Here is a 25910-nt window from a genome sequence, read left to right on the forward strand (position 1 = left end):
GAGTGGGAGTAATATCACAACTCAGCTCTCCAGGAACATTGATACTTGGAAATTAGCGCTCTGCCTGTAGACTCCTTCACTCCAGGGATCTCCCTGGGTGCACTCTAAGAGCCAGACAGCACCAAATTAGGGGTTTGATTCTGGGTCAGGAGATGGAGGATCAAGCTGTGCAGCTGGGAACTCACCTTGCTGTTCTGGGCTCTCCTTCCCCTCATGTTGGGCCCATGCAACTGCTCGTCGCTGCTCAGGACTCAGAAAGGCCATTTGCTCAGGAGTGACAGCCACAGCCTGAGCACTGGTGAGACTAGATAGTTGGGTGGGACTAAACACCACCTGGGGGCGGGGGTAGGAATCAGTGCATGCATGTAGTCCCCGTTGGGCCCTGGCTCTCCTGTGGTCACCCCAGTCCATTAATACTTACAGCAAATTTAGGAGGAGGGATGACAGAAATGGCAAGAGGAGTAATGCCCTGGATCTGTCCCCGCAGCAGTGCTGAAAGAGCCAGGTCTGGGATCCCAGCTGTTGAAGCAAGTGGCATCCAAACATTGTCTTAGACTGACCTTCCTTCTCTTCAAACCTATAGACCTTCTCTAACTACTCCCAAAGTGCCCTATCATAGACCTTCCCCAATATGTCTCTAGCCCCTTATTTAAACACCCTCTCAGGCCCCCACCTTAAGAATTGCTGGGCAGTCTTCCATCCAGTCCACCCATGGTATAGAAACCAAACCAACTTGCACCAGCAGTGGCCCAGCTCCCCACCTGCTATGGTGCCAATTTCAGTGAAGATCTCAGGCCCCCAGTTACTGACTGGGCCAAACCCACCAGGCAGTACAAGGAGGTGGGCCAGAACCTCCAGTTGTTCCTCAGAGCACTGGAGATGCAGGGTGCCCAGGAAGAGAGCTGCTTGGCTGTAGAACAGTGGGAAGAAAGGAAGAATTCAGCTTCAGCGAAAGGGGCTGTGGTCATGAGACAAAGGAAGAGATGGTTTCAAAAGAGTTCCCTTCCTCCATGGGACCAGACCTTCATGATCCTTCTTTCCCCAGTAAGTCCACCTTTACCTCAGCACCACCACCCTCAGCCCCTTCACAAGTGACCTAAACTCCCAACTGCTGATGTGTTGGAGCTCCTCTGGCCGCAGTCCACAGAGAGTATAACCCAGCGCTGTCAGATGAATGAAGTCCAGGTGGCTCACATGCCGACCACTCTGCCGTAGGAAACTGGAGACCACAATGCGGAGCTGGGGTGGGGGTTGGGAGCACAGGGGAAGGAGAAAAGTTATGGAGAATTAATGGACAGGGAAGTGATAGGTGTTACTGGGTTATATTCTGTTACTATTAAGACCTAAGGAGTCATGCGGAAGGCTGAGGACTCAGAAAAGGATAGAAAAAGAGGAAGCCTCCAGGAAAAGAGGTAGGAGACAGTATTATGTGTCCAGGGCCTCAGAGTGAATAAATCGGAGTCCTGAAGGTCACTAGTATGGGGTATTAACAAAAGATAGAAAGAATGACCAGGTACGGTCACAGGAAAAAATTCCTTGGGCTTTAGATGATCTATAGGGCTGGGTCTGTGGGATGGGTGTTTGGGAAGCGGTAGGGAGGAGGAAAAGTGTTACCTGAGTGGAGCTCCAGCCATCTATCTGCCCCAGGGTGCTCAGCACTCCCCAGTCCACTAGGATCAGCTCCTGTAGTTCCCGATCTCCTAGACCTATTAAGAGCCTACCGAGCTGCAGGATCTGCTCAAGACGAAATCCCCGGGGGGGACCCCACAACTAGGAGAAAGACAGGAACAATGTGAGTGGAAAAGCAGTGGATTGGGAGTCAGACTGCTGGGTTTTAAGTCTTGCCCCTGCCCTTAGCTGTATAACTCTAGGCAAGTCACTTGCCTTTTCTTTAGTTTCCTCCACTATAAAATGAAACCGTTGCCTTACAGTTCCTCTGACTAAGGTGTTTTGAAAGACATTACGGTCAGTGGAAAAGAAGAGAAAACTAACTCTAGTCCATGAGTTCCACACTTTTATGTGCATCAGACACACAGACACTTATTAAAACGCAGATGCCTGGGGCCTAGCACAGTGGCTCACAGCTGTCATCCCAGCACTTTGGGAGGCTGAGGTGGGAGGAATGCTTGAGCCTAGGAGTTCAAGACCATCCTAGGCAACACAGCGAAACCTCATCTCTACCAAAGATACAAAAATTAGCCAGGTGTGGTGGCGTGCACGTGTAGTCCCAGCTTCTCAAGAGGCTGAGGCAGGAGGATCATTTGAGCCCAGGATGTAGAGGTTACAGTGAGCCAAGATCACACCACTGCACTCTAGCCTGGATGCTGGGTGACAGAGTGAGACTCTGTCTCAAAAAAAAAAAAAAAGCAGATGCAGATGTCTGGACTCTTTCTCCCAGAGGCTTATTTTTTAATTTATGAGACAGGGTCTTGCTCTGACTCCCAGGCTGGAGTGCAGTGGTGCGATCTTGGCTCATCGCACCCTCCACCTCCTGCACTCAGGGGATTCTCCTACCCCAGCCTCCCGAGTAGCTGGGATTACAGGCATGCGCCGCCACACCCAGCTAATTTTTTTTCTATTTTTAGTAGAGACAGGGTTTCACCATGTTGCCCAGTCTGGTCTCAAACTCCTGGGCTCAAGCAATCCACCTGCCTCTGCCTCCCAAAGTGTTGTGATTACAAGCACGAGCCACTGCGTGCAGCTTCCGCAAAAGGTTTTATTAAGTCAGTCTAGCATGGTAATCTGGCATTGGCACTGTTCCCGTGCTCGGTTCAGCAGCACATATACAAAAAAATTGGAATGATACAGAGATTAGCATGGCGCCTGTGCAAGGATAACACACAAATTCATGAAGTATGCCATTATTTTTTAAGAAAGAAAAAAGAAAAAAATCTGTTCCCTTGATGATTGTGATATGCATTAAAATTTGGTAACCACTGCTTTAGTCCCTCTATTCATTATACTAGCTCTCTTTCCTCAATATTTATCTCTCCTCACCTTCTACTTGTGACCCAAATCTTCTAACTCTTTTATCTCCTGCTTCCCCCACCTCTCATCCAACTCTCCATTCTCTTCGTGTCCTACATCACACCCAAACAGCTTCCTCATGGCCAACCCCAGTTGGCTCTCCATCCCTAACCTGTTTTGCTTTGCCCATGGCTGCCCGCAGTTCCTCAGGCCCCAGTCCTGGGTCTCCTGCAAATAGTGTCAGACAGTCCTCAAAGTCTGAGAGCTCCATCTCTGCAATCTGGGTTGCAGACCAGGCTGCTGGGAATGTCCCTCATACATCTGCACAACTTGGCACAGGTTCTGAAGGGGGAAGGCAGGGCCAGGAGGTATCTGTAGATGGAATGACTTTCCAACCTTTGGAGCATGGAGCACTGTGGGAAGTAGGGATCGAGGGAGTATTACAGGGTAAGATGTATAGGGCTTAGAAGTTAATAGAACAAGAAGTGATTGGAGATGCCAAGTCCCTCGTTTTATAGATACAAGACTAAGGATGTTGGTCAGGGGTTTCATGGCAGAGCTGAATTTGAAACCAGTTCTCTAGCCTCACAATGTCTCCTTCTAGGGCTCTCCCCAGCAGAGAGCTCCACACTTAGCTGAGCTAGAGCTGAGTCAGCTGTTTACAGAGACAAGACAGCAGGAAAATGGAAGTTCTGGGATAAAAGAAAACTTAATAGTTTACACACTCCCAGAGCTATAGAATTCTAGAACTAGAAGAGACTTGAAGATCATCCCTCTAAACTCTTTGCTTTATAAATTAGAAAACCCAGCTCCAGAGAAGAGCATATGTAGAACCCAGACCGTTTGATACTTCCTGTACATCCTGCTGGACATGTAAGTATTTGGGTAGTTTCACCTGGAAGATCCTCAGCAGCTGGTCGCACCACCCCTGCTACCAGGGCTGCTTTCTTGGCAGCAAGCTGTGGCCCCCTACACAGCTGTCCAACTCTGCTCTGCTCCCAGCTCTGCTGCTTTTCTAGAAGCCGCTCCAGGGTCTCTGGACCCAAGGCCTCCTGCATGAGAAGGCAGAAGGAGAGTGGGGAGATCTGGACAGATCAGGGCCTGCTGCTATAGCTATAAGTCCAAAGTCCTGTCTCTGTTTTGCAGTCTCCCTCCAGATCTAGGCTTCATATCCTTTGCCCTCTTTGGCCACAGGTCCCCATAACCAACTCACCAGTCCCCTCTATGCATTTACTCCCTTCCCTTCTTCCTTCATCTCACCCTGGGGATCAAGGAAATTGCCTCAGTAGACAGAGTGAATACTAGGCGTCCAGCTTGCTCTACTTCATCCTGGCTCCACAACTCTGGTTTCCTGGGGACAGGAAGAAAATCGGGGGCTGGGGAGCTGAGGGAACTGTGAGGAAAAGGAAGGGGAAAAGAGGACATGCTAGGATTTCGGACACAGGGCTCCAAGGGCCCTTAGGAATATGGAACAGACTGCCACTGATGATGGTGGTTGAGGGACTGGGTATAGAATGAGTTAGAATCTGAGGTTCTTGAAGGTCCATACCCAAGAACAGACTCCTACAATAGCAGCCACCACAGCTCTGTGGCAAATGTCTCTCCTAGGCAGAAGCCTTGCAGCTGACTGAGATGGGACAGCAGGATCTGTAGGGGGATCTGTCGTGTGCTCTCTATCCCCAGGAATCCAACCAAAGGGCCTAAGGTCTCCAGCACTTCCCCTGAGACTGGAGTCTCCTTTGGAGCCTGGAGAAGAGCATCAGAACTTGGACAATGCACTTCTGACTCAGAATACCAGACACCTTGATCAAGACACCAAGCCCTTTGACCTTCCCTCCCTCCTGCTCCCAACTCAGCACCCTATGATGCTCACTACCTTTGTTCTCTTTCTTAAGCAATTAGCCCACATAGGAGCAGGCAGAAAGACTGAGAGGTGGACTCCAAGAGATTTCTCAGACTCTAAGAGGTATGGACAAGTAACATGAAGCATATTATCAAGGAACAGAACCCAGAGGCAAAACAGGGGCCAGGCCTTGTAGACAGGAACCTGTTTAGCAGCAAGAAAGCAAGAAGTAGAGGGTTGGGGGACAGAGAGCATAGTCTGAGGAGCAAGAATTGCCCAGGGCAGCAAATCTGAGTCTGGTAGGGTGGACTCTTACCAGGTTTTGTAGTGCCCTCTCTGCCAGGGCTGCCTGGTGGAGTGGGGTCAGTGCCAGCAGCTGCTCTGGAGCTCTGTGCACCAGCTCCACCACCAACATAATGGATTCATTGGATAGTCTGTCCATCAACTGGATTCTATTATAGCAATGTGACAACAATAGCATTCAGGTGGAACTGGGCCAAGTCGAGAAGGGACCACAGAACCCCACAGTCCCCAGCTAAGATGTGACCCCAGACCGAACTTAGTGAAGCTCGACAGGAACTGATAGTAAACAGCTCCAGGGCCAATTCCCACCATCAAGCTTGAATGGGGGAGAAAAAGGGAGCAACATATTTCTAGTCTTCCTAAAAAAAAATAACAAACAATCCTACCTGATCTGATGGACTCAAAAGCTCCAAATATTAAGTACCATTCACACTTCCCCATTTTATAGATTAAAAAACTGAGGTTCACAGAGATCAAATGTTGAGGTCTCTCACTCCCAATTCCCGTTTTTTTCTACAGGACCACCCTTCCTCTGCTTGTGAAGAGGTCCCTTCTTGTTTGTATGTGCTATAAAATTTACAAAGTTCTTTCAGGTGTTATTTCATTTGATCCTACAACAAGACCTGGCCTCACTCCATCACTCAGGCCGGAGCACAGTGGTGCTGTGATCTCAGCTCACTGCAACCTGCACCTCCCAGGTTCAAGCAATTCTCGTGCCTCAGTCTCCTGAATAGCTGGAATTACGCGCCACCACGCCCAGCTAACTTTTGTATTTTTAGTAGAGATGGTGTTTTGCCATGTTGGCCAGTCTGGTCTTGAACCCCTGACCTCAGTGATCCACCCACTTTGGCCTCCCAAAATGCTGGGATTATAGGTGTGAGCCACTGCACCCAGACAAAATAGGTGTTTCTCTTATCCTTCTTTCACAAATGAGGAACTCAAGTTTTTGATGCATGGTCTAGGATCTTTCACCTCATCTGTAACCTTGGGATTCTAAATTATCTCACAGAACCCACATATTTAAACAGATCTGAATGACATTAAAAAAAGTAAAAACTGGCCGGATGCAGTGGCTCATGCCTGTAATCCCAGCACTTTGGGAGGCCGAGGCAAGCAGATCACGAGGTCAGAAATTCCAGACCAGCCTAAGCAACATGGTGAAACCCTGTCTCTACTAAAAATGCAAAAATTAGCCAGGCGTGGTGGCACGCGCCTGTAATCCCAGCTACTCAGGAGGCTGAGGCAGGAGAATTGCTTGAACCCCGGAGGTGGAGGTTGCAGTGAGCCAAGATGGCACCATTGCACTCCAGCCTGGGTGACAGAGCGAGACTCTGTCTCAAAAATATAAATAAATAAATAAATCCCTTTTGCCCAGAAATCAGAGGTGATAACCTGTACCCTACCTAGGATTACCAGTTCTGGAAGTGGGCTAAGTCATACAAGAGCTGAAATCTGTGGAAAGGCCTATAAAAATGTAAGAATGTTGCGAAGCCGAGGTGGGCAGATCACTTGAAGCCAGGAGTTCAAGACCAGCCTGGCCAACATGGTGAAAGCTCGTCCCTACAAAAAATACAAAAATTAGTCTGGCGTGGTGGTGCACATCTACAGTCCCAGCTACTCAGGAGACTGAGGCAGGAGAATTGCTTGAACCTGGAAGATGGAGGTTGCAGTGAGCCGAGATGACGTCACTGCACTCCAGCCTTGGTGACACAGCGAAACTCTGTCTCAAAAAAGAAAAAGAAAAAAGTAAGAACGAAGTCAACTGCTTTTACTCCACTTCAGCTCCATATTCCCCAGGAAGACTGTAACACCAGCATTTTCCTATTCTGACTTACAGTACAGATGGCAATGGGGTGGTGGTAGGGGTAAAATGAGAAAAGCAGCATATGAGTAAGATACTAATAAATTTCTCTACGGGTAAGGGAGGAGCCTTGGGTTCCTATAGCCTTTTCTTCCCACAACCTGTATATGAACGTGCTCTACAACATTCCTGCCATGGGGCCATCTGGCTTAGGCTCGAACAGCTCCAAGGACCAGGAACTCACTACCTTAGTTTTTCTTATACTATGTAAAAATCTGATCTCCGTTAACTACTCTTAGTCTTGCCTAATGGGGCCACTCATAAATATGACAGTCTAATTTCTACTTGATAGCCCCTCAGGTATTTGAAGGCATTTATCACATTTTTCATGTATTTTTCTCTCGATCTACTCCTCTGAACACACCAAGAACACAGTGCCCTGAGCAAACTACAATCCTCTGGGGCAGAATTGGAGCATTGCCTCCCTCACTTCAGACACTCTATCTCAATCTCAATTAATGTGGACTAGGTTATTGTAAGATTACTTGGCAGGCTTCAATACAGTGTTGCCACCCTCAGCTGCCCCATGCTGGAGCATATTCTGGGAACCAGTCAATACATAGAGCAACTTTGAATAAAATCCTCTGCTTTGGGCTATAAATGATGTCAGGGAACTACCAGACAGAAAAACCGCTTCCTCTAGGGCATTCCCTAAGGGCAGATCTTCACCCCAGATTGAGCTTTCTGAGGAGCCAATATCTCTAGCTGCAGTACTTACGGTAAGTCCAGGAGTAGCTTGCTATCCAGCCCATTCAGTTCTGGCCCTAGAGTTGTCCATTCTGGTTCTGGCATTGCCATCCTCCGCTGTAGCTCTGCCCAGATACAGGCCCTCTGTAGGGAAGCAGGGTGAGGCCAGAGCAGAACACAGGAGCTGGTTTCTACACCTAGGGTCCCAGCCTCCCTGCTCCCGCTAATGTCCAGGCACCCCCTCTCACCAGGCTCCCTCGAACTCTGGTGGGCAGTTGACAGATCATGTGCACCACTTCAAGGAAGTCTACCATGGAGTTGATCTGCTGCAGAAACTCACAGGACATGCCTCCTGCCAGGGTGCCCAGAGCCCTTTGGGTGTGTGCCTGGGGAGATGCTCATTCAACACATACAACAGCCTGTTTGCTCCTTGATATCAGTACTCTCAACACAAGTACAGATGTTCATTCATGGCAATTTACGGTTTGAGAAATGTCTTTACATAGATATTCTCATCAGCTCCCCATAACATCACTGCTGTTTATCAGAGAAGAAAATAAGGATTTATGGAGGTCAGATGACATTCCCAACATCATCCTACTAGAAATGTGGTAAACTGAAACTAGAGCCATGTCTTAGATTCTGAAGCCCTTGGGAGGCTGAGGTGGGTGGATCACCTGAGGTCAGGAGTTTGAGACCAGCCTGGCCAATATGGTGAAACCCCATCTCTACTAAAAATACAAAAATTAGCTGGGTATGGTGGCACACCCCTGTAATCCCAGCTACTCCAGAGGCTGAGACAGGAGAATCACTTGAACCTGGGAGGCAGAGGTTGCAGTGAGCCAAAATTGCGCCACTGCACTCCAGCCTGGGCAACAGAGCAAGACCCTGTCTCGAAAAAAAAAAAAAGATTCTGAAGCCCGTTGTTCTTTTACTGTGGGTGTAAGTAAAGTGATACCTTCTTATTCCTATTTATTCTTGCTTGGCCAGTGCCTCTGAAGTCACCCTGAAGTAAACTAATAGTAGCAAATGACTACTGGGACTTTACAATGGACTAAGCACTGTGTTAAATATCTTACATGACTTACCTCATTTAATCTTCACAATAACTACCTATGAGGCTGGTGCCATTGTAATTCTCATTTAAAGAAGGGAAAACTGACACACGGAGGTTAAATGACTTGCCCAAGAGGACAAGTAGATGACAGGACTGGAACCTGAATCCAGGTTTTCTGAGTCCTTTGGCTCTAGTCAGGATAGGCATGGCACTGTGGAAGGACAGGAGGGAAAAGGGAGGTGCTAGGAGAACGTCCACGAGGCAGGGACTATACATCATTCATCCCTATATCCCCTATTCCATATCACATGGTGCCTGGCACATAGTAAGCACTCAAAAAAATGTTGGTCGAATTCAGAGCACTGCTCAACTCAAGTTACTTACTGCAGATTCCTGAGGGTCAGGTTGGTGGGTACTTGCATCTTCTTCCAGAGAAACTGTGCCTACAAGAGAAAGAAAGACGAGCCACTTCCCAGAAGAGACACTGTCCAAGGATACCCCCTAGAGTGGAGAGGCAGGACTGCCTTGGACCCAGTCCTGCCTCTTCACTCTGTGGGACTCACCAGCCTCCCACTCTCCCAGATGCCCACTCTTCTCTCAGAGAGTGAGAAAGAAATGAAAGAAAAGGGAAGGAGAAAGAAAAAGAAAAGCAAGTCACATTATAAGGGATACTAGGGTGCTGGGTGCAGTGACTCGGGCCTGTAATCCCAGCACTTTGGGAGGCCAAGGCAGGAGGAATGCTTGAGGCCAGGAGTTCAAGACCAATCTGGACAGCATAGTACCTCAACATATTGTCTCCATATAGTGTCCACACTTTTGTATTGTCTGTCTCTACAAAAATTTTAAAAATTGGCCAGGCGTGGTGGCTCACACATGTAATCCCAGCACTTTGGGCGGCAGAGGCAGACAGATCACAAGGTCAGCAGTTCAAGACCAGCCTGGCCAATATGGTGAAACCCTATCTCTACTAAAAAAAAAAAAAAAAATTAGCCGGGCATGGTGGGGGGTGCCTGTAGTCCCAGCTACTCAGGAGGCTGAGGCAGGAGAATCGCTTGAACTCGGGAGATGGAGGTTGCAGTGAGCCAAGATTGTGCCACTGTACTCCAGCCTGGGCAACAGAGCAAGACTTCATCTCAAAAAACAAAAAAAAAAAATTTAAAAATTAGCCAGGCATGGTGGTGACCACCTGTAGTCCTAGCTATTCAGGAGGCTGAGGCAGAAAGATTGCCTGAACTCAGGAGTTTGAGGTTACAGCAAACTCTGATCATGCCACTGCACTCCAGCCTGGGCAACAGTGTGAGACTCTATCTCAGTCAATCAAATAAAGGATACTAGGGATAAGCTGGCCAAATAGGGCTGAGGGATAGGTAAAGAAGGTAGACTACATTGAGGGAGGAAGTTCTGAAATTAAGTGGGGAGGACTACCTGCTGCTCAGACCAGGGCAGCTCCCAGTAGCGTCTTCGATTTGCCAGAAGAGCCAAGGAATCCAGTTGTAGCAGCTTTCATGGGAGCAGGGGAAGCAGGCAGTCTGGCCAGGTGGTGGGAATAGGCTGCTGGCGGCGATGGGTATAGCAGTGTAGTGATAGGTGAGAGAGTCTGGATTTAGCACTCAGAGAAAAGGAATCACGGGGGTGGAAAGGGACCAAAGCTAGGACAGAAGTGGAATGGCATTTGCCATTGTAGCAATAAACGCCTAAAAGCCTCACACTGCAGGCTGCTGTGGTCAAGTGTTGCTGCTAGTTAGGCACCAGGCAAACAAAGTCCCTTAGCTTCTCTCAGCCTTGGTCTTTTCATCTGAAAGCAGGGTGGGTGGCCTGGAAGATTTCTCAGGCCCTTCCAGCTTTGACATTAGTCTAGGACAATGTGAGTGGATCATGCTGTCCTGTATCTGGCACTGGGGAGGGCTGCTAATAGGCACAGAGCTAACCAGAACTCTCAGGGCCACTGCAGGGTAGTGTGGGAGTTAGGACCAGCCATATGAAACTGCCCAGAATGGGGAGAGGAGCTCAGTTGGGAGATCTCACACTTACCTGACCAGGGATACACACAGCTGGACCAGCACCTGTTGTATCCATATTTTTAACACCATCTTTAACCTGCATGAGAATTGGTTGTGTGTGTGTGTGTGTGTGTGTGTGTAAGTGGGGAGGTATGAAAGGCCTTCCCTGGCCTCAGGGAAGATGCCTTCCTCCCAACCAGAAAGAGCCGGTATCCCTGATTATCTCATCCTCCTTGCCACTCTCATACCCGAAAGGTCTGCAGCAGTGCTGCGGTCTGGCAGGCTGAGAGGCGTGACAGTTCAGGGGCCAGGCAGGAACAAGCCCCGACCAGGACTCGCCTAGGGATGGCCTGGAGTGTCTGGGGGCTGAGGCCTGGTAGCAGAAGGTGCAAGGAGCAGAGTTCCTCCAGGGATAGCTAAAAAGCAAGAGAGACAAGAGGCCTGAAGAAGAAGGGAAGGGTGGTGGGGAAGACAACAATCACAATGCAGCAAGGCAGTAAGTATGAGGGGAGCAGAGAGAGAGGAGGGGCAGATGCAGGAGCCAGGTTAAAAGAGGATAGAGACCTCTGGCGGGAGACTGAGAAGTTGCTGCTACTCACATCGTGCCTAGGAAGGAGGCTTCTAAGCAGTAGGACGGCCTGAGTTGGGATGGGACCGAAAACAACAGCTCTTAGGACCCAGCAGCCAGGTCCTAAGTGGGTTCCTAAGGCAAACCCTTCAAAACTTCCTGCTCCCTCTTAACCATCCCCAGTAACCATCCTCAGTGACTCAGGTCCCTTCTCGATCTGAGGAAAGGGAATGAAGGCGTCCTCCTGCAGACAGAGTTTACCTCTACTGTTCACCCAGGGAAAGGAGGGGCTGGTTTTAGCCCTATATGGGATTCTCTTGACTGGGGCTCAAGCGGAGATGGAGGGTACATGCCAGGGAGTGAGACAGGTAAACCTGAGCAGGTGTAACACTAGTTCCCTGCAGGACAGGAAGCATGGCTCTAAGCTGGGGCTCTGACAGCTCCTGCAGGAAGTGGAGGCCCAGCTGAGGGAAGAGAGGGGCCCAGACCCGCAGCTCCCGGGGGCTCAGCACTACTCCTCCAGATGAGCACAACACACCCAGAAGTTCATATGCCACCTGTAACCAAAGAAGGTTTAGGACTGGAGAGAAAAGACAGATGAACCTTGAACTTCCTCTCTAATCCCACATCTGAATTTCCCAGGGCCTGGGCTAGGGTTTGGAACTAGGAATTGGGCTGGAGTAGATTAGGTTCAAAATGGCAAAGGGTATGTTTGGGGTGCCACAGACCAGATAGAGAAGGGCCAAGAAGAGGTGGTAACAGGTAAGAATGGCCATGGAGTAAGGAATGGAGGTTGCAAAAGTGGGATGGGAGGCTGGCACCACTGTGCTCAAGTTGACACAATGGGAAAGCCATCCACACAGACCCAGGGGAAGCCTAGAGTCTTGTAGGCTTGTGCTGAGGGGCTCGCCCGTCCTTCTTGGCTGAGGGTCCCGTTGGCTGCACATTCCAGCAACTCCCGTTCTACCGGCTCCGTTGGATCACTCAGGCGCACTAGGCTCTGCAGCTCCTCAGGGCTCAGGAAACAGGCGAGGGGGCCAAGACTGAGGAGGGCATGAAGCTGACCTTTGTGTGGTCCCTGAGACTCACACTAAGGCAGGCCTGGCGGCAGACGGCATGGGTACATACACTGGGCACTCTGACCACTACACCACTACACAGGGGCACCATCTATAGACCACTCTCGTGGAACTCTATGCTGCCTGGGGCCACTGCCCACTCTCTTGCCCCTTCCTTCCTAGAACACCGACCCAGCATGACAGTTGTACCTTCCTCTCTCTACCTCTTCCACTCTTGCCTTGGTTACTGATCCCACAACAACTCACCTGCGTACCTGCTCCTCACCATCCTGGACACTCTGGTTTGCCAGGCTGCGCAGCACATGGCAGACATGCCCTGGCCCCGGACCTGCTGCTGGCCAGCTATCCTCCAGGGCCTGGATCTGAGATGGGGAAGGTTAGCTCGCACTGGGGTCACTGTAGGGTTCTTGCAGGGAGGGGCCACTGAGAGACATGCCATTGACTCTCATCCCCACTAGCAGAAGATGGGCCAGTCAAGTAAAGAAGATGATTCTCATACCCGGTGAGGGCTGAGCTGCAGAAAGTTCTCCAGAGGGAGGTGGGGAAGCAGGGGCAGCACTGCCCACAGCAGCTCCTGGGGTCAGGCAGGAACTTCCCCAAACAGTTCAGGGGCCAGCAGTCACTTTGCCAGAGCTTCCTTCTGTTCAGGCCTCATTCCTGGGCTGTAATCCCGGATGGCAGCCCGGCTGCGAGGAGTCATGGGTCTTAACACCTTGTCTGCTTCCAAAATGTTTTTCCCTGACCCTCTGTAGCCCTGCTGTCTAGATAGGAAGGAGACTCTCCCTGTTTTTTGGTTCTGTGTGTGTGTTTTTTTTTTTTTTTTTTGAGACAGAGTGTTGCACCATCGCCCAGGCTGGAGTACAGTGGCGCAATCTTGGCTCACTGCAATCTCTGCCTCCCAGATTCAAGCTATCCTCCTGCCTTAGTCCCCAAGTAGTTGGGACTACAGGCACCCACCACCATGCCTGGCTAATTTTTGTATTTTAGTAGAGACGGGGTTCACCATATTGGCCAGGCTGTTCTCGAACTCCTGACCTTGTGATCCACCTGCCTCGGGCTCCCACAGTGCTGGGATTACAGGCGTGAGCCACCACGCCCGGCCTCTCCCTGGTTTTAATAGAGAGGAACTCTCTGATCCTTTTGTAGTTCATTAGCATGATGATTGGGTTTTCACACTTAGGTGTGAGATGTGCCTCTCTCAAACCTTGTTACGATGATGGCACATTACCTATCTGGCATGAAAGAAAAAAACAGAGAGGAGCTCCAGAAGGGGCTGCTCCAGGTGGATGGGGTTGGCCTGACCGTGACAGGAGCAGGAGGAGTAGGGCAAGAACCTTACACACTGTCGATGGCTATCAGGGATGGTGGGAAGCACATCAGGTAAGAGACAGCCAAGAAAGGGATGAGTGATGACAGGTCAATGAAGAGCTGGGAGGTGAGGTGTGGGTACCGCTGGAGCAGCAGGGCTGTCAGGCGACCCAGGGTCTGCTCCTCGGATGGTGGTACCTGTGGGGGCACATGAATGGATTCTGCCTCTGGAGATGCTCAGTATCCCTGCCATTTCCTCTCTGGAGTTCCTGCTCCCACTAAAGCAAGCCCTCTGAACACTAGGCTCCAAGTGCCCTCGCTCCCCTTTCTATATGCTCACCTGCAGCTTACCCTGAAGCATAAGTGTCAGGAAGCCCTGTGCAGCCTCCCTCTCTGCTGAAAGCACCAGCTGCTGGAGGTTTTCTGGGGGCATATGCAGGTACGCCTGCGAATAGGAGGTCATGGTGGGTATGGCCTCACCTCACGGGGCAGGGACCTCCAGCCATGGCTGTCACCAAGCCCACCTATGTGCCCTCCACCTGTTACCTGCACTAGAATCTACAGGGCCCAAATACTCTTCTCCCTCTGGAGCAGATCCCACAGCACAGGCTGGTGGGAAGAAAGACAATATGCCAACAGAGCTGTCTTCTCTGTCTCTTCTGCAGCTCCCCCAGGCATTCCAACTCCACTTGCTGGGATGCTTGTCCATCATCTCAAGTGTGATTCTTCAGATATTAAGCTCTTTTAGGTCCGGGATCATATCTCTAATTTCTCCTGTACCCTCTCCCATGCCAGGTCCATAGATGGCTCAATTAATACTTGTAGACCTGAACCAAATATTATGAGACTATCTAATTCCATTTTACTGGGCTCAGGGCTTGAAAAAGGTGGCCCCAACATGGAGTAAGGAATCTTTATATATCCTACAGGACCTAGCAAAGTGCCTTGCATATAATAGGCACTCAGTGAATTAATTATGGTGTTTAACATATTCTCACCCCTCCATTCTACAGACTAAAAACTGAAGCACAGAAAAACTAAATGAAATTGCTTGCCTAAGATCACACTAATTTGTGGCACAGTTGAACCCAGAACCAAAGTCTTCTGATTGGTAGTGTCCCTGAAGCTTTCTCATTCCTGCCTTATCTTCCTGTATTCTGCCAGCCTCCAATTCTCACTCTCTAGGGGAAAAATTAAGAGTCCTCTAACTTGATCCTTTTTCTTTCTGGTGCAGAAAGCGAGAGAGTCAAAGAGCCCAAAAGAATAACAAGGTAATATTTATTGCACGTTTGTGTATCATGCACTGTGCAAAGCCCACAGCATGTATTATCTCATATACCATTATCATCCCTAGTTTATAAATGAGACGAGAAAAATATTGCTCAGAGAAGTTAAATAACTCATTCAAGGCCGGTCACAGAACCAAGATATGAATCCAAGCCTGTCTGACTCTAGAGCTGTGTGCTTCAACTACTACCCCACACTACTGCCTCTGAGTATTCGAGGAATTCCCCTGGAGGGCCTTCTCACTGTTCTAGGAGCCTTCCCTCTGGCAGAGCACTCACACTAAAGCAGGCCAGCAGCTCCATCTTGCTTATACCAGAGCTGGGGTTGACAGTGGGTTCAAAGCCTGATGGGGTTGGCTGCTCCTCCTCTTGTTCCAGGTATTCCCCAATCGTGCGTAGCACACTGTGCCGGCCCTCTGGGCGAAAGGCATCCCAGAAGGAGCAGTTGTCTGGGAGACTGGAGAGCAGTAGGGCCCGATCCAGCATCCCCTGGGCCTCAGCGCCCCAGCCCCTGGACCCAAGAGGAAGGTCAGCAGATGGAGGAGATAGTGTAGGCGTGTGTGGTGAGCAAGCGCTGGGACAGAGGACCAACAGCGTGGCAACTGGGATAGCATGCCAAGGAGGAAGGGGCCAGGGGTCAGACAGAGTGGGGATGGTTCCAGTGGTGGCAGAGACGGCAGAAGGGGGCCCAGCAGCCCTTCTAGGAAGCAAGTGTCATTGCCCCCATGACTTATCCTGCATTGGCCTGCTAGCCAAGGCCAGAAGGGCACCAGGACCTCATACATGGTGTCATTGGCACAGACCATCACCAGGAAGCTGTTCCCATCTGGGCAGCGTTCCCCACAGAGTCCAATGTGGCACGGTGGGGAGGCAGTGACATCTGGGGTGGGACCCTGGCACACATGCTGGACCCAAGTCTGGTTGCTGGGGGGCACAGCCTGTAGACTTGCCTCCCCACACAGTCGCTCAGCCCACAGAGTCTCATTCTCCAAGAAGCAGCCCCAAAAGATGTCTGGGGTGACGGGAACAGGGGGCAGGCCTTCAGGGCAGCTGGTAGGGGGTGGGAGCAGGCCAGCACAGAGCCGCTTCACCAGGCGGCGGTTGGAGCCAGACAGGGCTGAAAAGGAGAGGTTACTGCAGATCGCATCCAAAAACTCATCAGGAAACTGGTCATGGCAGGCCTGTAGCCAGCCTTGGGCACCTGGTGCCCAGGACACTGCATACCACACAGCTGTCTGGCAGATGGCAGTGGTGCTGGGAGGGGGCTGTGGAGTGGCAGGCTTGGTGTGCTGGCAGAGCAAGTGGATGGAGAAGTTGGAAATGCTGTAGGGTGGTGCTGGGCCTGAGTGGTTCTCACAGAGGGCCTCCATAGTGATGGCTCGCCGTTGGCGTGGGCTGATGTGGGCTGAGGGCTGAGAAGCTCTGGGCAGAGGCACGCCCGTGCTCAGGCAGTGAAGGAGGGCAGGGGGTGGGGGTGGTGATCCAGACAGAAAGCCCAGCGCCTGGACATCCCAGGAAAGGTTGTGCCGGACGCCCCTGGGTGCAGAGGGAGGAGCAGGCAGGATCTGGTCAGTTCACATTTGACCCTGACCCAGAGCCCTCAAGGGGCATGGCAAGCATAGGCTTTTCTACAAGCAAGGTCCCTGAGAGTTTAGGCGTTACTGGTTGAAATGCTGCAACGGGGCAAAAAAGAGAGAGCTGCCCTGCCAAGGTCCAAAATCACCTATAGGAGAAGCCCCAGTTGGAATTCCTTCTGTCCACCTGGCCCCCTTCTGTCTCCTTTCTTCGTATGCTTTTAGATAGCTTAAACACAACCCTCAGCGGGCCTCATGTTAGGAAATCTGCTCAGCAACTCAATATGGCTAACTATCATCTGGCATTGTTGTACTGAAGTAGTAAGGGGGTAGAGGAATCCAGCTGTGTCCTTATTTTCCAAATCTCATCTTTACTAGCTAACATTATTAAGCACTATGTGCCAGCACTGTTTTAAGTCGTTTGCATACACAGTATCAACTCATTTAATAGGGTGCAACAACTCTGTGGTAACTAATATTATCATTCTCATTTTATAAATGGGGAAACTGAGGTATAGAAAGACTATGTAACCTGCTCAAGGTCATACGGCTAGGAAGAGGTGGAGCTGGGACACCAACCCAGACAGTCACACACCAAAACCACTAAACTACACTCCTCCCATCAGTTTTCCTCTCTAGAGGCTGAGGTCTTCAGCTCTCCACATCCAGATTTTCCAGGCCCAATCCCTCAGAACCGGTCTCCTATTACTTACCATAAGAGCAGCTGTTGAAGGTTACCTAGGAGGGAAAGAGTAAGGACGAAAACTACCCCAATTTCACTTTCCTTGCCCTGCCACATCCCAGTCCCAGCCCTGGCCACACTCACCTCCCTGGCACTGCCCATTGGCATCAGGCTCTGGCTGCCCCAGAATGGAAAAGACCTCATCCTGCAGGGAGTGAGTGACACGGCGCAGCCTCTCCTGAAAGGCAGCATAGAGGGGGGCCCCCACTGTGCGTAGCAGACCGCCCCAAAGAGCCTCCTCGGAGCCTAGCTCCCCTGTTGGGGTAAGCAAACCCAACAGACCCTGCAAAAAGTGAGGAGCTGCCTCCCTCCCATCGAGGCCTGTGGCATTGGTGGGGTCCACACTGGGCTGCACCTGCACCAGAGCTTGCCAGCGTGTGCCCTCTAACAACAGCAGCAGAGAAGGCAACCAGTCAGCAGCCAGGACACAGTCAGAGGGCCCATCACGGGTGCACGGGGGCCGAGTTGGGGTAGGGGGGCCCCCAGGAACTAAGGCGCCCAGCAGCACCTCCACAAGTCCACCCAGCACCCCTGCCTGGTGCACCAGGAAATCTCGGGGAGTCTGCTCCTGTCCCAGCAGTGCCAGCATATCCCCTAGCAGGCCTAGCATTGGCTCCCAGTCGGGGCTGCCTCTCAGTGTCACTAGAAAATCATGGAGCCGGAGAGCAGGCGGCTGGAGAGGTGGGGGCTCTCCTACTGGTCCTTCCCCCATTCTCCCAGGCTCAAAGGAAGAAGAAATGTTGGCCAGGAATGTAGAGAACCGTGAGCGGCTCAGGGAGCCCTGCGGAGCCTGGTCCAGAGTGGAGAGCAATGACTTCAGGAAGGAGAGACCAGGGTCCAGGGAATGAGGCCCAGTAGGGGCCACAGTCACTGTAAGGAAAGAAACCAAAGGTCACTGAAGGAGAGGAACACAGAGCCCAAACTCAACCCTGCCCCTGAGCACAGTTCCCTACCTGGATCTAAAGATGAGATGAGGGGATAGTAAGCTGAACCCCTACAGTAAGTCTTGGCCTGCTTTTCTTAACCCTCATTTTTTCCTTTTGCACAAGTCTCTGCCTCTCTCCTTTGTCCTTCTATCTAACAGGTTCACCTCCACATTCTTAAAGTCTTTTTCCAGCCACCCTCCTCCTCATCCCCAGTTCTGCTCACTGTTCTCACCTGCAAAGGACAGCGACAGCAGCAGCAGCAGCAGCAGCAGGGGCCAGAGGCTCAGAGCCATGTTTCCAGGTGAACACTGGTATCGGAGGTGAGTTCTGGTTATTCTCACCTGTGTGGGATAGCCAGGTGAGGGCAGGGCACTGCAGGAAGCCTGAGGCTCCACTGACACTGTAGTGTGGTCTTTCAGGAAACAATCTGTAACCTGACAGCAGGTTTGTTACCTGAGCCGCTGAATATCTGATCCTTTGGCTCTGGAGAAGGGTACACTTCTGTGAGAGGGACCAATGATAGGGGATCCCAGGGGCCCCTCAGAGGAACCCAAGGAGATTGCTTGAGTTAGGAGCCAGTGATGCAGAAAGGAATAGGCAGACATGGAGATGGAGAACTGGAGATCAGGGGTGTAGTCTGGGGTTCTGCAGAAACATAGAAAACAAAGAGGATATGAAGGAGCTAAGAAGCAAGTAGGAGTTGAGGAAATTGAGGAAGAAAGGATGCCCAGGAGAAAGAAACTGGGCAGCAAGGTATAAACAGATGAGAGGCCCAGTCCAAGGATGGAGAATTCAGGCAGAGGAGAGCTGCTTTCGACTACTACCCAGAACCACAGAGTGTCAAGAGCTGAGCAGTACCCCAGAGATCACATACACCAAACTTTTTCACTTATAGATAAGGAAACAGACCCAGAGAAATGTGATTTGCTCATTAGGCCATTCAAATGTTTGGGTCTTTCCTTCCCCACTGGGATCCCCTATCATTTGGTTCTTTCTCTGTGGCCTAGTAGGTGAAAGCCCTATCAAAAACTCTGAGCTGAGAAGACAGAAACCAGATTAAATCACTATGCACAGGGACTGATCTCCCTACACACAGAACTGCTCATGGAACAGAGAGAGAAAGAGATGTCATTCAAAATAATCTGGTCTGGGTCAGGGTTAGAAGTCGTTTTTGTTGTTGTTTTTGTTTTTTGTTTTTTGGGGGGGAGGTTTTGAGACGGAATCTCTCTCTGTCACCCAGGCTGGAGTGCAGTGGGGCTAGCTCACCACCACAACCTCTGCCTTCGGGGTTCAAGCAATTTTCCTGCCTCCGCCTCCCAAGTAGCTGGGATTACAGGCACGTGCCACCACACCTGGCTAATTTTTGTATTTTTGGTAGAGATGGGGTTTCACCATGTTGGCTAGGCTGGTCTTGAACTCCTGACCTCAAGTGATCTACTCACCTCAGCCTCCCAAAGTGCTGGGGTTACAGGCGTGAGCCACTGCGCGTTTTTTTTTTTTTTTTTTTTTTTGAGATGGAGTCTCACTCTGTTACGCAGGCTAGAGTGCACTGGCACTATCTTGGCTCACTGCAATTTCTGCCTCCTTGGTTCAAGCGATTATCCTGCTTCAGCCTCCCAAGTAGCTGAGGACTACAGGCATGCACCACCACGCACGGCTGATTTTTGTATTTTTTGTGGAGATGGGGTTTCACCATGTTGCCCATGCTGGTCTTGAACTCCTGACCTCAAGTGATTCATCCACCTCTGCCTCCCAAAGTGCTGACATTACAGGCTTGAGCCACCACCCCAGGCCAGGGTTAGAAGTCTTTTCCATGCTCCATCTATATCTCCCCAAAGGCCTTCACTTTACACCAACTCTAAATAGCAATTCAACACTGAAGCTATACCCAAACTTGTATTCTGTCCTTCTTTCCCTAGAACCCTTCCCCATTCTCTCCCTCAAATCCACACATGGAACTTCATTATTAATGTGCTTCTGACCTAGAAGATTCACTTAGGATCACAGAGTTTTATTTTTGTGTATTTATTTACTTAGAGACAGGGTCTTGGTCCGTGGCCCAGGCTGGAATACTGTGGTATGATCCTAGCTCACTGCACCCTCGAACTCCTGGACTCAAGCAATCCTCCTGCCTCGGCCTCCCAGGATCACAGAAGAGACCTGAGAAAGCCTCTGGTAAGAACTTCTCATTTTATAGACAGGGGAATTGAAGCCCAAAGAAATGGAATGACTCAACCCAGGTCACAAAGACAGCTGGGAGCAATGATGAGATTTTCCAAGGCAAATCAAAAGTTGAGATCAGTGAAATGATCTGTTGTGTAATTTTACCAATATTCCCTTTGCCCATCAAGGATACCACATCTAGTCTAAAAAGCAGACAGATGAATCCAAGGGAGAATACGACCTGAGTTCCCAACAGCTTTGTGGTTCCAGCCCATCCTGTAATCCTTCCGAATTTCTGCCCTTCATTCTGTAACAACCCTCTTACAATAAATTATCCTTCTTTCCTCATAGGGTAGCAAAAAATGAGACGCTCTAGGTTCAAACCCTGGTTCCAACATTTACTAGCTGTGTGTCCTGGGGCAGTTTCTAAATCTGTTTTTGGTTTTTTGTTGTTGTGGTTGTTGTTGCTGTTGTTGTTTTTACTGTAAAAAGCAAAAATCCCAGTGTAGAGTTTTTGTGAGAATTAGATAATGCATTTAAAGTACTTAGTGCAATGTCTAGCATTCATTCAACAAAGATTAAACACTTATTATGGCCCAGACACTGGTACAGAATAAACATTCACTCAATGTTACTATTACTATTATTAGAATAGCTCAAGATGATTTTCTCTACTCGAAACTAAAGGAGTTCTAATGAATACATAAATGATTACCTGGAAGTTGTATCTTGAGTGAAAGACCTTCAGAACAGATATGGAACTAGTTGAGTCAACCAGAGAGGGAAACAATGAGGATTCCCTTAACTCAGGATGGAAATTTTCCTGGCAGTCCACGTTCTGCTGTTGTAAGCCATTGATTAAGCAATTCTCTTGCTGCTAAGGATTCAGACTATGTGCAAACTGAGGGCGAAGTGCTTAGGGTTTATGGCACATATACCAGGCTATTTGAGTGTATTGGTTATTGCTTATAATTTGATAAAGTTCAACAAGAGTGAGACAAGTTCCAACCTACAGATGACCAAATGCAAACAGAACAACCAGCAAATTTAAATTACAAAGCTCCAGAACAAGAAATTAATCATATGTCCTGCTAAAATGAAATGGATAAGACTGGTGATAACTGGAACACTCTGTGATCTGCCAGTTAGAATGAGTATACCTGGGAAGAGCCACAGGAGTTGAGAACTGGGAAACATCCTGACTCCCCAAAACTCCCACAGGACACTCTCTGCCTGACAAGAACAGATACCTCCCTAGGCAGTCGCGGTGGCTCATGTCTCTAATCCCAGCACTTTGGGAGGCTGAGGCGGGCAGATCATGAGGTCAAGAGATTGAGACCATCCTGGCCAACATGGTGAAACCCTGTCTCTACTAAAAAATACAAAAAATTAGCTGGGCGTGGTGGCATGTGCCTGTAGTCCCAGCTACTCAGGAGGCTGAGGCAGAAGAATCGCTTGAAACCGGAAGGCAGAGGTTGCACTGAGCCGAGATTGCACCACTGCACTCCAGCCTGGGCAACAGGAGTGAAACTCTATCTCAAAAAAAACAAACAAAAAAGAACAGATGCCTCCTTTTTTTTTTTGAAACTGAGTCTCACTCTGTCGCCCAGGCTGCAGTGCAGTGGTGTGATCTCAGCTCACTGCAACCTCCACCTCCTGGGTTCAAGCAATTCTCATGCTTCAGCCTCCTGAGTAGCTGGGATTATAGGTGTGCGCCACCACGCCCAGCTGATTTTTTGTATTTTTCGTAGAGACAGGGTTTCGCCATGTTGCCCAGGCTGGTCTCAAACTCCTGGGCTCAGGCAATTCACTTACTTCGGCCTCCCAAGTGCTAGGATTACAGGCGTGAGCCACCATGCCCAGCCAGATGCCTCCCTTTGTAAAGTACAATTATTTTTCTCTTTTTTTGGTTTGGTTTTGGTAACTGAAATATTTATTGCTTACTAGATATCTAGGTGTTTCTCACATTTCCCAGATCTCTTGCAGTTAGCTGGGCTCAGGTGATTAGTTCTGTTCAATGGACTGTGGTTGACCAAATAATTTAAGAGCTAGCAAATGAGCCTCCAACAATCTCTTCCCTGTTGAGGCAACCTAGAAACTACATGTTGAGATAGCAGTGTCACAAGGTCAAAATAGCCTGAGGCTCCAAATTACCACAGCATTTACAGTCAGTCTTTGTCATTTGTGAGTTCTGTATTTGTGGATTTGCCTAGTCACTAAATGTTTGTAACCCAAAATCAATACTTACAGTGCTATTGAAATGGTCATTCACAGACTTATATTGAGAGCTGACAAGTTGGAGTCACCTGATAAACACGTTCCCAGCTGAGGTGGAACAAGGCAGTGCTCTGCCTTCTTGTTGCAGCTCTCATGGTGTAAATATTAGTGTCTTTTTTTTTTTTTTTTTTGAGACGGAGTCTTGCTGTGTCACCAGACTGGAGTGCAGTGGCGATCTCAGCTCACTGCAACCTCCGACCCCCTGGTTCAAGTGATTCTCCTCCCTCAGCCTACCGAGTAGCTGGGATTACAGGCATGTGCCACCACCCCCCGCTATTTTTTGTATTTTTAGTAGAGACGGGGTTTTACCATGTTGGCCAGGATGGTCTCAATCTCCTGACCTCGTGATCCGCCCGCCTCGGCCTCCCAAAGTGCTGGGATTACAGGCGTGAGCCACCGTGCCTGGCCAGTGTCTTTTTTGAGGTCTATCTAGTGATACACTTTTTGTGTTTTGGGGCTGTTTGTTGGTGATTTCACCGTTTAAAATGGCTCTTAAGCTTAATGCCAAAGAGTTGTGTGGTGTTCTTAAGAGCAAGAAGGTTGTAATGTGCCTTATAGAGAAAATGTATGCTAGAAAACTTCATTCAGGCCAGGCGCAGTGGCTCACGCCTGTAATCACAGCACTTCGGGAGGCAAAGGAGGGGCGGATTACTTGAGGCCAGGAGTTTAAGACCAGCCTGGCCAACATGGCAAAAAACCCATCTCTATTAAAAATACAAAAATTAGCCAGGTGTGGTGGCATGAGACTGTAGTCCCAGTTACTTGGGAGGCTGAGGCACGAGAATCACTTAAACCCAGGAGGTGGAGGTTGCAATGAGCAGAGATTGTGCCACTGCACTGCAACTTGGGTGACAGAGTGATACTCCATCTCAAAAATGTCAGAAGAGACTAATTTGAGTAATAATAGTAAAACTCCGGTCTCCTGCACAGCCAGCTCTGTGTGGGAAAAAGAAAGAAAGAGAGAAGGGGCAGGGGAGAGAGGGAGAGGGAAGGAAGGAAGGGAGGAAGGAAGGAAGGAAGGAAGGAAGGAAGGAAGGAAGGAAGGAAGGAAGGAAAGAAGGAAGGAAGGAAGAAGGGAGGGAGGGAGGGAAAAAAGGAAGAAAAGAAAAAAAGGGAAGAAAAGAAAAAGAAAGTCAAGAGCGTATATCTGTGTAGTGTTGGGGGGAAAAAGGGAAGGAGGGAATATTCATCAAATACCTATGAAGCAGTGCCTTATGAATCTTTTTTTTTTTTTTTGCAACCTCTGCCAGCCAGGTTCAAGCTATTTTCCTGCCTCAGCCTCCTGAGTAGCTGGGATTATAGGCACCTTACACCGCCCCCAGCTAATTTTTGTAGTTTTACTAGAGACAGGGTTTGACCATGTTGGCCAGGCTGGTCTTGAACTCCTGACCTCATGATTCATCTGCCTCGGCCTCCCAAAGTGCTGGGATTACAGGCGTGAGCCACCACACCTGGCCATTCTGAATCTTTTATGTGCAGCTACATCACCTGATTCAATAGGCCTGGGGGATGGGGCCTGAGATTCTTTTTCCTTTTTTTTGGTTGGAATGCAGTGGTGTGATCTCAGCTCACTGCAACCTCCACCTCCCGGGTTCAAGCGATACTCCTGCCTCAGCCTCCTGAGTAGCTGGGATTACAGGTGTGTGCCACCACGCCCGGCTGATTTTTGTATTTTTAGTAGAGACAGGGTTTCACCATGTTGGTCAGGCTGGTCTGGAACTCCTGACCTCGTGATCCACCCACCTCTGCCTCCCAAACTGCTGGGATTACAGGCGTGAGCCACCACGCCCGGCCTCTATACTTATTTTTTAAATTATTTTTTAGTCTTGTGCTAGTGAGAGATTCTACACTTCTAACAAATGACCAGATGAAGCCAATTCTGCTCATCTTCAGGCCACACTTTGAGCAAAACTATTCAAGAGCATCTCCTTTGTGGATAATATATGTAAGATTTACGAAATAATGCTTCCTTATTCTGTTTTATGATGTTTATTGTATTCTGATTGACAAGTTCAATGGATGATGCTCCAGTCCAGCTCTTTTTTTTTTTTTTTTTTTTTTTTTTTTGAGACGGAGTTTCACTCTTATTGACCAGGCTGGAGTGCAGTGGTGCACTCTCGGCTCACTGCAACCTCCACCTCCCGGGTTCAAGCAATTCTCCTGCCTCAGCCTCCCAAGGAGCTGGGATTACAGGCACCCGCTCCCCCACACCCAGCTAATTTTGTATTTTTAGTAGAGATGGGGTTTCACCATGTTGGCCAGGCTGGTCTCGAACTCCTGACCTAAGGTGATCCGCCCGCCTCGGTCTCCCAAACTGCTGGGATTACAAGCATGAGTCACCACACCTGGCCCAATTCAGTGTTATTAAATATATTATATTGTTGAACTATTCAAGGCTATCTAATTCCAGAACATTTCCATCACCTGCCAAAGAAACCCTATACCTATCATCTGTCAGTCTCAATTCCTCCCGCCCCAACCCCCAAGAAACCACTAATCTACTTTCTGTCTTCATAGATTTGTTTATTCTGGACATTCAATTCATTTGCCTTTTCCCCATCTTGGCCTTTTTGCCAGACATACTCTTAGGTGAGGACTTTATAATTACCACCTTATCGCCCCCTTTCATCTCTGCCCCATTTGGGTAGCAGCCCTTACTTAAGGTTGGGTGTTACTGACCTTACCTCCAGTTCAGGAGAAAGCCTTAATTAGTGATTTCATCACATCCACCACCTTACCTCAACAATTTGTTCAGACGTAAGCATATGACCTAACTTCTTGGTCCAATCAGAGTGGTGGTCAGGATATCTTTAGAGGAATGGAGGTTGACTCACATACAGTTAATGCCCAAATTTTAAGTGAACATGTCGTTGAATTTTTACATCTATATATACCTGTGTAACCACCATGCAGATCAAGATATGGAACATATCTATAGCACTCCAGATGCTTCATGCTTCCTCCCCATCAGTACCTTCACTCCAAGAATAACCATTACTGTGACCCAAAGCTCAAAAATTTTGTTCATTGACTGAGAAAGGAGTCACTGGCTCTCTTCCCCTGCATATGGGTAAATAGGTATGCAAGCCTAGGCGCTTCAGAAAATTATCTGGCTACCCAAGTGAAGCCAGTCTGAGAATAACAAGAACACGTGGAGGAGAGTGCAGATAGGAAAATTCCAGAGAAACAAAACCACAGATCTAACAACAGTGAATTTTTACATTAAATCAATCCTGAAGCTATACTACCTTTGAACTTTCCAGTCTCCA

The 25910-nt window shown here is 49.2% G+C and overlaps 1 protein-coding gene and 2 non-coding genes across 3 annotated transcripts in view; 2 read left to right on the plus strand and 1 right to left on the minus strand.

The window, feature by feature from the left end:
* Window positions 1-25910, minus strand: part of LOC129014637 (stereocilin-like) — a 29440-nt gene that overhangs the window by 397 nt on the left and 3133 nt on the right. Inside the window, 30 exon segments of the mRNA XM_054452204.2 lie at window positions 186-333; window positions 422-519; window positions 762-910; window positions 1097-1239; window positions 1615-1770; window positions 3140-3309; window positions 3863-4019; window positions 4228-4318; window positions 4517-4713; window positions 5127-5262; window positions 7693-7805; window positions 7910-8033; window positions 9103-9161; window positions 10144-10269; window positions 10750-10815; window positions 10967-11134; window positions 11318-11356; window positions 11661-11843; window positions 12197-12329; window positions 12612-12727; window positions 12865-13051; window positions 13705-13898; window positions 14014-14118; window positions 14220-14282; window positions 15239-15465; window positions 15468-16495; window positions 17247-17271; window positions 17360-18145; window positions 18434-18542; window positions 18655-18846. Coding sequence (XP_054308179.1) covers window positions 186-333; window positions 422-519; window positions 762-910; window positions 1097-1239; window positions 1615-1770; window positions 3140-3309; window positions 3863-4019; window positions 4228-4318; window positions 4517-4713; window positions 5127-5262; window positions 7693-7805; window positions 7910-8033; window positions 9103-9161; window positions 10144-10269; window positions 10750-10815; window positions 10967-11134; window positions 11318-11356; window positions 11661-11843; window positions 12197-12329; window positions 12612-12727; window positions 12865-13051; window positions 13705-13898; window positions 14014-14118; window positions 14220-14282; window positions 15239-15465; window positions 15468-16495; window positions 17247-17271; window positions 17360-18145; window positions 18434-18494 — 5248 coding nt within the window. The 5' untranslated portion in view covers window positions 18495-18542; window positions 18655-18846.
* On the plus strand, window positions 2763-2868 carry LOC129014749 (U6 spliceosomal RNA). The gene has a single exon (XR_008494295.1). It is a non-coding gene; the product is annotated as a U6 spliceosomal RNA (small nuclear RNA).
* LOC129014921 (small nucleolar RNA U13) lies at window positions 13500-13603 on the plus strand. Its single transcript, XR_008494440.1, has one exon. It is a non-coding gene; the product is annotated as a small nucleolar RNA U13 (small nucleolar RNA).

This window comes from Pongo pygmaeus, chromosome 16, assembly GCF_028885625.2.
Source record: "Pongo pygmaeus isolate AG05252 chromosome 16, NHGRI_mPonPyg2-v2.0_pri, whole genome shotgun sequence".
Taxonomy (NCBI): domain Eukaryota; kingdom Metazoa; phylum Chordata; class Mammalia; order Primates; family Hominidae; genus Pongo; species Pongo pygmaeus.